Source organism: Spinacia oleracea, chromosome 4 (genome assembly GCF_020520425.1).
Source record: "Spinacia oleracea cultivar Varoflay chromosome 4, BTI_SOV_V1, whole genome shotgun sequence".
Classification (NCBI taxonomy): domain Eukaryota; kingdom Viridiplantae; phylum Streptophyta; class Magnoliopsida; order Caryophyllales; family Amaranthaceae; genus Spinacia; species Spinacia oleracea.
The window spans coordinates 1,405,034-1,419,623 of NC_079490.1; the positions used below are offsets into that span (position 1 = coordinate 1,405,034).

Here is a 14,590-nt window from a genome sequence, read left to right on the forward strand (position 1 = left end):
GATTTTGTGTCTTAGTGAGCAAGTATCATATCATGAAAAAACAGTCCTCTAATGAGAACACAGCCAAATCTCATCTAATGTTCTAAGTCAAAGGCTACTAGTGCACTGGTAAGTGAACAACTAGTAAGCACACAAATCATCATAAAAAACTCCCCTGGTGTTCTAATGTTCATCATCATCTGCTGGTCTAAAACCAAAGGCTACTAGAACACAACCAATTCATCATCTAATGTTCTAAACTAAGGGCTGCTAGCGCACTTGCACAAAACTATTAAGCACACAAAGTTCGACACATAATAGCAACACATACTGCTGAATATAAACAAAAATGTGATCCAATCCACTACTAAGTGCATTTCCAGGACTAGGGGATATGAGTTCCAACTCTCAACAAGCTAAATGAACAAATTCTCACAATGAAAACATCATAGCACACTAAGTTCCACACATACTGGCAACACATATTGCTAAATATAAACAAAAATATAATCCAGCCCACTATTAAGTGCATTTCCAGGACTAGAGGATATGAGCTCCAACTCTCAACAAGCTAAATGAACAAATTCCGACAATGACAACATCATAGCACATATTCCCACAATCAAAACATCATAGAACGAAAATTTCCACAAATACTGGTACTAACGTACTAGTATAAACAAAAATACGATCCAATCCACTACTAAAGTACTAAGTTTGATTCCAGGACTAGGGGATAAGAGCTCCAACTCCCAACGAGCCAAATGAACACATTCCCACACTAACAACCTCATACAAAGTGTAAAGAGATTTGTAATTGACACTACAATATCTGGATAAGCATCTTCAACAACAAATAGATAAATCAACAACAGAAAACACAAAATTAGAAACTCTTAAAATGGGTTCATCATAACATAATATATCAAAATTCAGCACAATATTCATCAACAAAATTAGACCCAATCCTCAAAACCCTAGCTTTGTTTCCAATACAAAAATCAAAATCTACTAAATAAATCTGAAATACCGTCACTCAAAACCTGAGTTTAGAGAAGAACCAACGGTTTTTACCAGTCTTGAACCTCTCCTCGAACCTAGCCTTGGCCTCCTTAGCAGCAGTAACCTTCTTGTCCCTCGATGTCAATACGTCAGTGGTGACGACATCCTTGAGATCAACATCAAGAGTGTAACGAGTGGGCATGATGTGGTTGTAATTGACGACCTTGACGAAGCATTTGACTCTCGATTTCTTCGCCTGCTTCTTGGCTGAGTCTTTTCGGATCACCTTCTTGGGGTACTTGTTGATTCCGGCGACAAGGCAGTGTCCGTATTGTCGTTCACGGTTTCCTTCGTCGAAGTTGCGGACGATCACCGCCTTCCGCCCTGCGTAACGCCCTTGTAGGACGATCACCGCCTTCCCTGGTTTCAGAAACTTCACCATTTTAGGGTTTTTTTTGGAGGTTAGGGTTTCTTTCTCTCTCTCTCTCCTCTAAAGGGACGGCGGTGGAAATTGTAGACGAGGAATTGGGGAAATGGGTGTTGATATTGTGGTGTGATTTTAGGGTTTTTAATGAATTGGGCTGGATTACTTGATCGGCCCATATATCGAAAACGGCCCAACAAGCTTGGATCACTAATCCACTAGTCTTGACTCAAAATTAGGGGTGTCAAATCGAGTAAGCGGGCGGTTATTGGTCGGATGTAATCGGTTCGGGAATAATCAGATAATGTAGTTGTACGAGGCTATTGTGCTTATGTGGATTGAAGTGTGAACTTTTCATTTCGATTTTTGTCAGAAATCGGTTGGATCGGGTCAGTTTTTGACAACTCTGTTCAAAATCGAAGTGACTCGGATAAAAAACCTTGTGCGTTTAATCTGTGGACACAAGGCTATTAGACCCAATCTGTAACCGACCAATGTTCTTATTTGACAGCCCTTAGTCTTGACTCGTGTAGAACTTCTTGTATGTCTTCGCATGATGTATTAGTGTGGCCTAACCTAACTCATTAAAATTGCTAAGTAATACTATTACGAAATGTCATGAATGTTAAATCTAAAATAGCTCAACCAACTACGCAATAACTCCCCAACTCTATAGGACACACCTAAATTAGAAAAAAATGCACATTTAAACGGTTGAACCTAAACCACTATGACTCACTCAACCACATACACACCTCATTTGAAACGACAACCGCAACCCTACCCACCTTGATCCTTAAATGTGTTGTTTCTGGTCACGTAAATTACTCGACCGCCACTGGAGATTGATCACCTAACTTGACCTACCAATGGTTACCACCTCCGCCATCAATTAACAACACATAAGCAACGTGAAAACCAAGATCATACCCCCCCCCCCTACCACACACACGCAAAAAGCCATAAGCAAAATTTTATTTTTAAGCATGAAGCTTAATCGAGAGATGTTTTTTTTACTCGCATTGACGCTTTTTTAAAAAGGCCACTAAATCAAGTCAGTTTTTAGGTACAGGAAGTGTGATTGTTATACCAATAGTTGAGACCCGACCATAAGATGTTTTAGCTTTAATTCTTGCTAATGTAATACCCATTATACATGGAATTTTCTTTTTAACTTTCATTTATTTAGCTTCTTAACCCGTAGTTTATAAATACTGACACGAATATATAAAGATGGAATAATATGCTTTGCCAACATTCAGTTCACGAGACAAACGAATGCGAATTGCTAACTCTCACTCCACACCAAGGAAGGGTGTACAACTAACATTTGAATCAAGATTTGGGATTTTCAACCATGTTTGTTATGAAAAATTCAAACCACATACCTTAATTGAACACCAAATAAGGTTAATAGCACATCTACGCCTCAAGTCTTCAACTACAACAACTGAAATAATCCCAAATAACAACAAAACTACTATTACTACAACCCATTTGTACAGAATGGTAAAGGGTCTCTCTACGATCGATGAAATCTCTGAAACTATTTCAAACACGATGTACAAACTAATGACATAATTTTTCTTCAATTTATATGGAGTCCCACTTACCATGCTAATTCCATTTGTTTTTATGAAGCTAATTAATTAGTTTTTTTTTTTTTGAAGGTAATTAATTAATTAATTAATTAATTAAAAGATTAGTTAAAAATGTGCCACTTGAACCCAACAAAATAAAAGTATTATTGGGCAAGAAACAAAAAACGGTTAATCAATTCTGGGTTTGAACTTTGAAGCACAGAAAGAAATTCAGCTCCGCCACCGACCACCACCCCAGACCTCTTCATCTTCCCTAATCTCACAAGGTCAGTTTAATTTAGCTTTTTATTAAAACGATTAATTTTATGATCTTGTATGTTTCAGAACAATGTCATTTTCCATTTTCCATTTTCCATTTTCCATTTGTGTTTGTTGAATTTTCCTATCATTTGAATATATATGATCATTAAATTTCCACGATTCTTTGATTTTATACTTGCTGGATTGATTTGGGAGCTGGAATTGTGAAGTGTGCGGTCTAATTTCGCCGTCGATTGAGGGGTTAGGGTTTATGTAATTGTTTTGCGGTGGTTGATGCGGTGGAGGTTTCCCAAGTTAGGGTTTTTCATAGGATCGATTAGATGATTGACAGATTAGCTTGAGGACTTTTGATTCAGCTTCTTTGTGTTACTTTTGTCCAATTTTGAAGATGATTATAAGAAAGTCGTGGTTTTTCAGAAAACCTTGATTAATAACAAAAAGGGGAAATCAAATGGGGTTTTTCCTAGTCACCTGAGCTGACTTTGAGCTTATTTGTTCAAGCTCAAGCTGGCCCCGAGCTTGAATATTCGAGCTCGCTTTCGGAAAGTCAGGATTCAATTAACAATTCACTAAAAGATTATGGTTGGAGAAGGGAAAATGAAAGAATTGCTGGGATTAACCTTTTATGTTTAGTTTCATGGATCAGTCACTAAGAGAATTTTACTGTCTATTGATTTCTTGATCTTAGTTAGGTGGAAACTTTATCATTATTTGGCGATATGTATCATGATTTGATGCTATTAATTAGCCTAATTTACGAGGTAGTATATGTTTGTGAGTGTATGGTATTATTGATTATGTTGAATTGGCCGTGAATAGTTGGTTAAGTTCATATTCTTAAGATCTTCAACACTTTATCGCCCTGGGTTTTGTGTTTAATTTGGTAAACCCTGATTTTTTTAAAGTTTCGGGTTTAGTTAGGCACAATTGTCCATTTAGTTCGATTGGTATTTGTAGGAATTTACATTCTCCTTTGCCTTGCTCGCTTATAGCAGCCATGGATCCTTGAGCAAGAAGATACAAAGCTATTGTTGCTTTCTTATATGTCAGTTTGTATGAGATTGCAATGCACATAGTAGATGTAGTCCTCCCAAACTGCATGTGTGAGTTTCACCCACAAATTGTAGACAAAATTAGGGATTAACTAAGTTCACTTATTGCATTCTCAATCTGCTTGTGGTCTTCTGTGCTTCATTTTTATTTTGATGGATTATTTCTTTGTTGATACCTCTTGGATTGCGTATACAGGATATTACTGAAACACACATCAAATTGTTTTGGGTTTAGGTAGGCATAATTGTCCATTTAGTTCCATTGGTATTTGTAGGAATTTAGAATCTCCTTTTACGTTGCTCGCTTGTAGCAGCCATGGATCCTTGAGCAAGAAGATACAAAGCTATTGTTGCTTTCTTATATGTCAGTTTATATGAGATTGCAATGCTCATAGTAGATGTAGTCCTCCCGAACTGCATGTGTGAGTTTCACCAACATATTGTAGACAAATTAGGGATTAACTAAGATTCCTTTATTGCATTCTCAATCTGCCTGTGTTCTTCTGTGCTTCATCTTCTTTTATTTTGATGGATTATTTCTTTGTTGATACCTCTTTGATTGCATATACAGGATATTACTGAGACACACATCAAATTGTTTCGGGTTTAGGTAGGATAAATGTCCATTTAGTAGTTCCACTGGGATTTGTAGGAGTTTACATTCTCCTTTGCGTTGCTCGCTTATAGCAGGCATGGATCCTTGAGCAAGAAGATAAAAAGCTATTGTTGTATTCTTATATGTCAATTTGTATGAGATTGCAATGCTCATAGTAGATGTAGTCCTCTCGAACTGCATGTGTGAGTTTCACCCACAAATTGTAACCAAATTAGGGATTAACTAAATCTCGCTTATTGCATTATCAATCTGCTTGTGGTCTTCTGTGCTTCATCTTTTTATTTTAATGGATTATTCCTTTACACATATCAAATTGTTTCTTATTTTAGTTTTGATCTGCTCACAGGGGCGTGATGGTGAAGGCCTACAAACAAGAGCATGTTTACCAGCATCCATGGGAGAGAGTGACAGCTGCATCTTGGCGCAAATTTGCTGATCCAGAAAACACAAACACTCTCTCTCACATCCTTGAAGTTGACACCTTGAACAGGAAGCTAGAACCCGAATCCGGGAAGCTGTACACCACTAGGGCAATCACGATCCACGCTCCAGGACCATGGTTTGTTCGAAAGATGGTTGGTCAAGACATCTGTCATTGTGTCGAATCTACAGTCGTTGATGGTCAAACACGGTCAATGCAACTTACTACTCGGAATGTTAGTCTGCAAAAGTATGTTGAAGTCGAGGAGAAAATACGGTATGATCCACACCCGGATAATCCTTCTGCATGGACTCTTTGCAGACAAGAGACTAGCATCAGGATCAAGCCTTTGTCAGCCCTTGCTTCGATGGCGGAGAAGGTGGAACAACGATGTGTTGATAAGTTCTTGCAGAACAGTGCCAAAGGCAGAGAGGTTATGGAGAGAATCTGTAAGTATCTTGAAGCTGAATCTAGTGGAATTTCCATCTGATTTTATGCTGTTGAATCTCTTTTGATTTGATTTAAACTTTTTGCTAGAACAAGGTTCTGAATTACAACAGACCCTTTTTAAGAGGAAATAGAGATAGAATGTATGAAACTATGAATAATGTATGAGCATGAGCTTAGAAACTTGTAGTTTCCTTGAACTTGCCGCAAATTTTGAAACCAATATACTTTTCCCAGTTAATCTAACATGATTACACTAGCTATCATTCCTTTTTATTCTGTGATACAACTATTTCACAAGCTAATGTCTTTTGGAATATGGATTTTGCCGGGCATGCTTTTGTTTTTAGTTCATGAATTTGTGGTTTCTTGTTGATTACTCCGTATAAGTTTTCTAGAGCTATTGTTCAGGTCCTTACATTGATCTCAGTGTTAAAATCTTGTTATATATATCAAGCAAGTGAGTTTTGAATGAAACAACAGCACCATTTGTGTTTATAACTCATTATAGCTGCTGTTTGAGCATTTCTTACTGTGTTCAATACTTCAATGCCTTTCTCCTCGTATAAGCTAATCAGTTGGTTAGATTGATCTAGGGTTTTAGTAGTAATTAGGATCCCCTTTGTCACGAGGTTTAGCCAAATAGCCAGCTTGTTTATGTAGTACATTGGAATGCATTTTATGCATATTGCATGATATTAGTGCTTCTTAGCAAAATGAACCAGTTATGAACTTTCATATACTCTTAGGCCTTGATTACTCCATCCTTTATTGTTTTTAGGATTTGTTGATGTGAAATTTTGGTGGTTTTGCAAGATTGGTATGAACGAAGATGTATGAGTTCATAGTCGATAAGAGATATGAAATTCTGTGGTAGATTATAGGATGAACGGGGAAGAGTGGAGAACAAATTAGGTGATGGAGAAGAGAGTTATATACTTATATAGATGGAAGATTGAGAAAACTATTTAGTTGTGAAATTTTGGTGATGGTTTTGCAAGATTGGTATGAATGAAGATGTTTGAGTACTATTAGTTGATAAGAGGTAGAAATTCTGTGGTAAATTATAGGAAGGACTAAGGAGTTTGCATTATGGAATTAGCAAACTGTAAGCATACTACAACATTCTACAGTGAGAAACTACTACAGTGATCATTTGGACCATTTGGTAGCACACAGAAAGTTAACATCAGGAGTAAAAGATGGATGTGGCGCGGGTCGGGTTGTGCTTCAGAATGGGCCACATGCTTTGGGCTTGAACGGGCCTGGACCACGCAAAGCCCACTTTGGTACAGGCTGGGGCTGAAACTTTCAAAAGTACGGCCCAGGCACATCCCAAACCCACGCACATGTCCCTCGTACCGGACCATCATGCTTTAGCCTAATTTCACTCAATTCACGTGTTTTGTTGCGTCGGACCTTGCTGTGTGCCTTTTCACAAAAAAATGCTGCTTGCGCTCAGCCCACGGCGTATGAATTCGTACTCGTGTCTGGCCGTGTCTTTTCTGTAAGGCCCGTCCAGGGCCCACTGCCCTCTTTACTCCGAAGTTTCTCTTTTCGGCGAGTGTGGAACTGTAGATAAGTGTTTGGCTGACTACATAACAATCAAACTTCCCATAATCTGTGTGTTTCTGTTAACCTATGACTCCCAAGTAAGAATTATTATACTTCCTGCGTAAATTTATGTCAACCAAACAACTACTGTAATACTCCGTATATGACTATTTCTTGCTCATTTCTCGATCATTTCGCCGAGAAATTAATGGTTGTATGAGTAGAAAGAACACTTCTTCTTGCCCATGAAACATGGTATGGACAAAATCATGCCCCCCCATCCCCATATTCAGTTGATGAATGCACATGGTATGTTCATACTTCATATCAATTGCAGCTGTCAACCTTCTCCCTCAAACAGTAAAATTCTAATGACTGATAAGAAAGTTTATGGTCTGACCATTAATCCAGGAAAAAAGAAAGAAAATCCAACAATATCCTGACAAATTGTGTAGCCAACAACCTGTCTTCCCCATAATCCAGTTAGATGTATGAAGAAGAGGTTACCTCTGAACACAGACATTCACCAAAAGCACCCACAAGTAGGGTTTGTTTTCGAGTTGGTTTTTCATGTCTGATTTCAGATTATGCTCGGAATCACAAGATATTTCATGTTGAATTCGGGTTTTATACAATGTTCATATACTTAGTCCAATAAGGGTTTGTTTTCGAGTTGGTTTTTCATGTCTGATGTCAGATTGTGCTCGAGATCTATCAAATCATACGCGATACGAGATATTTCATGTTGAATTCGGGTTATAAAATGTTCATTTACTCGGTTGGATTGAAAAAAACTACATTGTAATGGGTTTGGATCTAGTTTTATCATAAGGCGGCTATAAATCAGGGATGTCAGTTAAATGAGGGTTTGTTTTTTAATTAGTTTTTCATGCCGGTTTTAGATTGTGCACGAAATCTATCAAATCATACACGGTACAAGATATTCATGTTGAATTCGGTTTATAAAATGTTCATATACTCGGTCGAATTGAAAAAAGAACTGCATTTTGATGGGTTTGGATCTAGTTGTATCATAAGGCAGCCATAAATGGAGTTATCAGTTCAACAAGGGTTTGTTTTCGAGTTAGTTTTTTCGTGTTGATTTCATATCATGCTCGAAATCTATCAAATCATATGCGGTACACGATATTTCATGTTGAATTTGGGTTGTAAAATGTTCATATACTCGGTCAGATTGACAAAAGAACTACTCTGTACATTGTGATGGGTTTGGATCTAGTTGTACCAGAAAGCGGCCATAAGTAGGGTTAGCGGTTCAAAAAGGGTTTATTCTCGAGTTAGTTTTTCATGTCAACTTCAGATTATGTCTCGAAATCTAGCAAATCATGCACGCGATACAAGATATTTTCATGTTGAATTCAGGTTCATACTCGTCCGATTGGAAAACTACAATTGTGATAGATTTGGATCTAGTTATGTCATGTCATAACTCATAAGAGAGATTAGCAAGTATAGTATAGAAACTCTATCTTCAGGCTATTTGCCCCAATTTACAGAAAGCTACATTGTGAAGAAGACAGCTTGCCTACATAAATATGTTGCAGCTTTATAAGAGATGTTTAATGGCATATCAAGTGAATATAAGAAGTCCATTACCCAAAAAAATTGTCAGCATTTATGTTCACCTAATTTTCACTTACTTTTTATCTGAACAGATCTTGTCCAAACTCATCTGGATTAAACAAAACTATATACAATTATTAAAGCTTATTTCAGTTATAAATTGTATTTGGATAATCCTTATTCTTATGACCTAAGTAGAACTAACGAGCCACCTCGTTATCTACTTGAACCATACATCTATATATTTGCAACTCAAAATCGAACCACATACGAAGGCTACGCATTGCCTGTTCAAGTTTTTCATTGTTCGAGTTTTTCATAGATGAAGCGCGAATTGCGAAATGCTAGTTTACGGAATCAAGCAGACATTGAAAATTATTCGGCGCAACCAAGGGAATTTTTATGCGCATTGGTGGTCCCCACAACATTTTCTCTTCACATGTAGGGAGAAAATTGAGAGGATAGGCCGCACACCTGGGTGCATGTAATATGCTCTAAGCAGACATCTTAGAATAACACAAATAATTTTCACATAAACTACTCGTAATGCCATTTTTTTTCCAGCCAGAAAGGACACATTACAAAGCTAATTTAAGAGAATTGTCCATCAAACCAGCACAGGTAGAAGGAGATATAGATAGATTAATTGGAACCCAACAACATTTTAACTTTTAAGGCAATCACAAACAGAGAATAACTTGAAGCTGCAAAGCCATCCTAAACTCACCATTTCCCCAATTTGTGTAAAGGAACACCACCTTCTTGATTAATATGGAGAAAAGGATGCATCGTGTTTTTTTTTTCCAATGCTCGAACTTCACTTCACACCTATAAACACCGACCTTAGATTTTATCGAGTTTTTCAGCCTTGATAACCGGGTTAGCTTTCGCTATGGCATCACGAGCTGCGGTGCGGTAGTCAAAGGGGCACTCGTGTTTGTCCGAGTACCGATGTGTGGCACAGAAAAGGTTACCGCACCGGCAATTGAAACCCGTCAACCCTACCCGTTTCTTGCAACTGGTGCAACGACTCGGGCCTTGTTTGGGCTTGGTGGTGTTATCTCCACTCTCCTCCACCACCGACTCGGGTGGTGCAACGACTTGGGCCTTGTTTGGGCTTGATATAACTTTCAGTTCTATTGGTTTGACTTGCTGTTGCTGTAAATCCACTGATGTTTCAACAACAATTGGTTCCTTGTTGTTGTTGTTGTTGTTGCAGCTTGATGATGATGAACCACCGTTACCGTTCACTATGTTTTCAATTGATGATGCGGCGAGTTTAGCTTGCTCTTGTTTGAGAACCGCATCTTTGTAGCATTTCGAGCACATGTTCATTGTGGCAACACTCCCGAAGAATCCACAGTTATTGATGCACAAGATTGGACCTTCGGGAGCAGCTTGGCATCCAGTCTCGTCATGATCCATTTCCTAAGCTCTAAAGCAAAAAAACAAACAAAAAAATAGATTAAGAGTTGCATAATTATGCATTGATTAAGATTTAAGAGTACACAAATTATGAATGCATCCATTTCTTTTTTACGCACAACAAACAGCTGATAGCTGCAGACGGGTTTGTACCCAAGATGCTTTACCAACTGCATAATCTGGCATCTTGCAGCATGCATGGTTCTACACGAACCAGAAACCAAAAAACAAAACCACTTAATCGCAAAAAAACTTGCCAAACACTTGATACATGACTCAGCCCAAATAGACCATCAAAAGCACAAATGCTGAAAAATGAGTCGAAAAACTGCATGTTTGATGCATAAATGAGTCGAAAAGCCCTCAGCTGACGGATGTTCTCAAGTAGTACGAATATGACTAAGAGCATGTTGGTATAGCATTTTTCAAGTGTTGGAAACGGAATCAATTAACTAATTTAATTACCTATTGTTTGGTATGAGAGATGGATAACACATTCCATTTCCGAAGGATAACCATTACCACCAATTTGTTACCATTGCTAACCTTGAGGTAACAAAGTGTTACCCTCCTCAATCACTATACAAGAGATTGCTTTCCTTGAGTATACCAAACAACAAATAATTGTAACACTTAAAATTACCATTTCTCTTTCTTAAATGTTTCCAATCCATTCAATCACTATACAAGAGATTGCTTTCCTTGACTATACCAAACAACAAATAATTGTAACACTTAAAATTACCATTTCTCTTTCTTAAATGTTTCCAATCCATTTCCTTTCCTGAATCCATACCAAACATGCTCTAAGTTTTCAACCCCAAGACTACATAAGAATACCACAAACACCACCCCTCCACCTCTAACAGCTCAAAGCGCAAGAGAACCTCAGCTAACGGATGTTCTCAAGAAGTACAAATACGACTAAATTTCCAACCACAACACTACATAAGAATACCACAAACACCACCCCCTCTACCTCTAACAGCTCAAAGCGCAAGAGACAGGGCGTTATGAACATACAAGCATATAGTGTAAGAGAATACAGGACATCCGAATTCTTCACTAGAACATTAGAAGTCACATAATTTAACATATACACGACGTCCAAGTGTTCATACCCTAATTTGAGGAATGCACTTTCATGCTGCTATCAAATGATAATTCAACACTAACAAGAACATGGATTAATGCCCACATAACCCAGAATAAGAGCAGATATCAGCTAAAAATATCAGCTAAAATACAAACAGAGGTCACATAATTTAACATTTCAGGAAATGAATCAATTCATTTCAACATTAGAAGTCACATAATTTAACATATAATACACGACGTCCAAGTGTTCATACTCTAATTTGAGGAATGCTATTTCATGCTGCTATCAAATGATGTTTCAACAATAGCAAGAACATGAGATTAATGCCACATAACCCAGAATAAGAGCAAATATCAGCTAAAATACAAACAGAGGTCACGTCAAATGAAAACGATACATAACCAACCAATACATATGAAATTAATAGATGCCTAATTAATGAAACTTTGCACCTAATCAAAAAAAGCAAAAGGGGAAATGTAAACATGACGCATGTTCATATTCAACCCCCCCAATCTTCTACCTATAAAGTTTTCATATTTCCTCAATAATTCAACAAATCATACAGAAGAAACTGAATAATTCAATTTCTGGAGCTGAATCTACAACACCCATCTCAAATAAGCTATTCGAAAACCCTAGTTTAGGAGAAATGAATTCACCCCACATCAAAAAATCATAAAAATTCGAAACCCCACCTAGACAAAATTCAATCGAATTCCTAATTAATTAACCCTTTAATTCCCCCGAAAATCCCAGCTCATCAAACACCCAATAAATCATCAAAATGATTCAGAACTACAAACATAAATTCAAAAAAAAAAAAATCCCACTAAAAATAAATTAAATTGGAACATGAAATTAGTTTGAATTAAAATGAGATTAATTCCCCCAAAAATCCCAACTCATCAAACACCCAATAAATCATCAAAATGATTCAGAACACAAACAAAAATTCAAAAAAAAATCCCACTAAAAAGTTAAATTAAATTGGAACATGCAATTTATTTGAATTAAAATGAGCCCCAAAATCTCAACTCATCAAACACCCAACAGCAAATCATCAAAAATGATTCACAACACGATCAAAAAATCAAAAAAATCCCACTAAAAAAACAAAATCAAATTCGAACATGAAACTTGTCTGAATTAAAACGAGATTTAGAGCTAATTAATCCAAAAAACTAACCTGGAGAAGGGCGAAGAGATCGCTAAAAGGGAGAAGAAGAAGAGAGAGAGAAATAAATGGAGAAAATGGGGAGTTATAATTGAATTGTTTAAAGAGGACGAACTCTTCTCGCAATTTCTCTGTTTCTTTCTTTCTCTCTCTCTCCTCCCTTTTTCTTTTGTCTTCCTAATAAAGAGACGTTCTCTCTCCGCCAACGAACGCCTAATTACTGATTGGAAAAGTTTCCTTTTTTTATTCCGATTTTGCCCTTTGGTTGTCGTGGACTCTTCTACTTACGCTCCCTTGGGGTGCGTGTATTGCACTGATAATAAACGCGTATTCGGTAAAATTAGTTGTTTTGTATGGAGTACGCCGTATTTGTTAGGAACATCGTATGTATAGAGATGGCCAACGTGGCGGGTTGGGTGGGTCGTGGGTGTGTTTGGCGGGTCGTGATCGGAGATAACTGATACACGACGTCACGATCCGCTTTAGTTAAACTAGGGTGGGTCGAGTCGTGGGTTGTGTCCGGAAAAATGGACACAGTACATGATGGGTCGTGGGTTACGTGGGTCGTGAGTCGAGATGCGTTGTGCGTATCGGGTGGGTTTGGTGGGTTACGACAGATGCGATCCGATGGGTCAGGTGGGTTTGGACGATTATTAAAGCGTTAAAAGTTACAAATTATGTATGAACTTAAATTAATTAATTTTTATGTTATTTACACTCACATAAATATGGTTAATGTATATTAACACAGTAAAATTAGAATTTATTAGCATTTTAAACATACCAAATTGTATAATTAGGATGGGTTTGGTGGGTTGAGTTCAGGTTGGGTTGGGTGGGTCCGGTGTGTCATGGTGGTTTGTGTCGGGTCCGATGGGGTGGGTCGAAATGGGTTGTGTTGAAAAATTTGGACCCACGCCACATCAAACTAATATCCAGGTTGGCGGGTTGGGTTGTGTTATGGGTCATAATTGGGTCTGACCCACGTGACCCACTATAGGTTGTGTCAAGCCCGACCTACTGGTCATCTCTAACCGTCCGTAGATGATATCTTGAAATAGTTTTTCTTTTGACTAGATCAGTTGATAAAGCAATGTTGATCAACACGAGTCTGATTAGGGCTCGAGAAAAAATGTCATGAGCCTTACTAAGGCTCAAGAAATAATGTCAAGGTTTGGGTAGAACATTTCGACCTGACGTGGGTCGAAAATTCCAAACTTTGGGCATTTCTAATGTAGTAAAAGATGACTTCATGTCATTTAGGCCTTAAGCCCAAAACTCAATCCGCCTAGGCCCAATTTCACAATTTTAGCGAGTATAATATAAATTTCTCGGTTTAATTTGTAACTGTCTTATTCAAGTTCGTACACTTTAAAACAGAATTGTAGAAACCAAAAGTTATTTTAACAAATATGATAATATAGGAATCACATAAACTTAAAATGATGTGAAGTTTTTATTCCATGAAGATATTCTTTCTCTTTTCTTGAGGTGAAAGGTGATGTAATTTGTACCCAAAAATTCAAGAATCAACAATTCATGATTCGCTTCACATTTTAGTTTTCATTTTCATATTCTTGTTGGTAATTGGTATACGTAAGTGCATATATCATATATTTGTGCATCAAATATACCATATTATATATGACCTTTTAAGGAAAACCCCACAACAAGTAATATATTTATTCATGACAAATGTAATTATGTTGGTCAAAATTAATCTAATCTTAATAATTTTTTAAATGCTAAAATCTAATGTAAAAAATTGGTTGCAACAGAAACATGGCGGCAATCCCCCCAACAAGGGTAATATAATTAAGGCTTTTATGTAATTGTCATGCAATTATTGTCATTTGACTTATTTTTGAAGCACAAAAATCATTTCTATCTTTCTTGGCATGCAATTCCTCCTCTACCCAATTGGAGTTGTCTAATTTGACCAACTATA

General features: G+C 37.2%; 3 protein-coding genes across 3 annotated transcripts; 1 reads left to right on the forward strand and 2 right to left on the reverse strand.

The window, feature by feature from the left end:
* Positions 1 to 865: 865 nt before the first annotated feature.
* On the reverse strand, positions 866 to 1,512 carry LOC110800865 (60S ribosomal protein L27-3). The gene has a single exon (XM_022006193.2). It carries the CDS (start codon positions 1,421 to 1,423, stop codon positions 1,016 to 1,018), a length of 408 nt encoding a protein of 135 aa, XP_021861885.1. The 5' UTR covers positions 1,424 to 1,512; the 3' UTR covers positions 866 to 1,015.
* A 1,604-nt stretch (positions 1,513 to 3,116) lies between these two features.
* Positions 3,117 to 6,051, forward strand: LOC110800854 (uncharacterized). The gene is made up of 2 exons (XM_022006183.2): positions 3,117 to 3,272; positions 5,282 to 6,051. The coding sequence occupies exon 2, from the start codon at positions 5,289 to 5,291 to the stop codon at positions 5,844 to 5,846; it is 558 nt and encodes a 185-aa protein (XP_021861875.1). The 5' UTR covers positions 3,117 to 3,272; positions 5,282 to 5,288; the 3' UTR covers positions 5,847 to 6,051.
* A 3,403-nt stretch (positions 6,052 to 9,454) lies between these two features.
* LOC110801836 (zinc finger A20 and AN1 domain-containing stress-associated protein 8) lies at positions 9,455 to 12,852 on the reverse strand. The gene is made up of 2 exons (XM_022007247.2): positions 12,655 to 12,852; positions 9,455 to 10,376 (listed from the first exon to the last, which is right to left on the reverse strand). Exon 2 carries the CDS (start codon positions 10,364 to 10,366, stop codon positions 9,785 to 9,787), a length of 582 nt encoding a protein of 193 aa, XP_021862939.1. The 5' UTR covers positions 10,367 to 10,376; positions 12,655 to 12,852; the 3' UTR covers positions 9,455 to 9,784.
* Between the last annotated feature and the right edge of the window lie 1,738 nt (positions 12,853 to 14,590).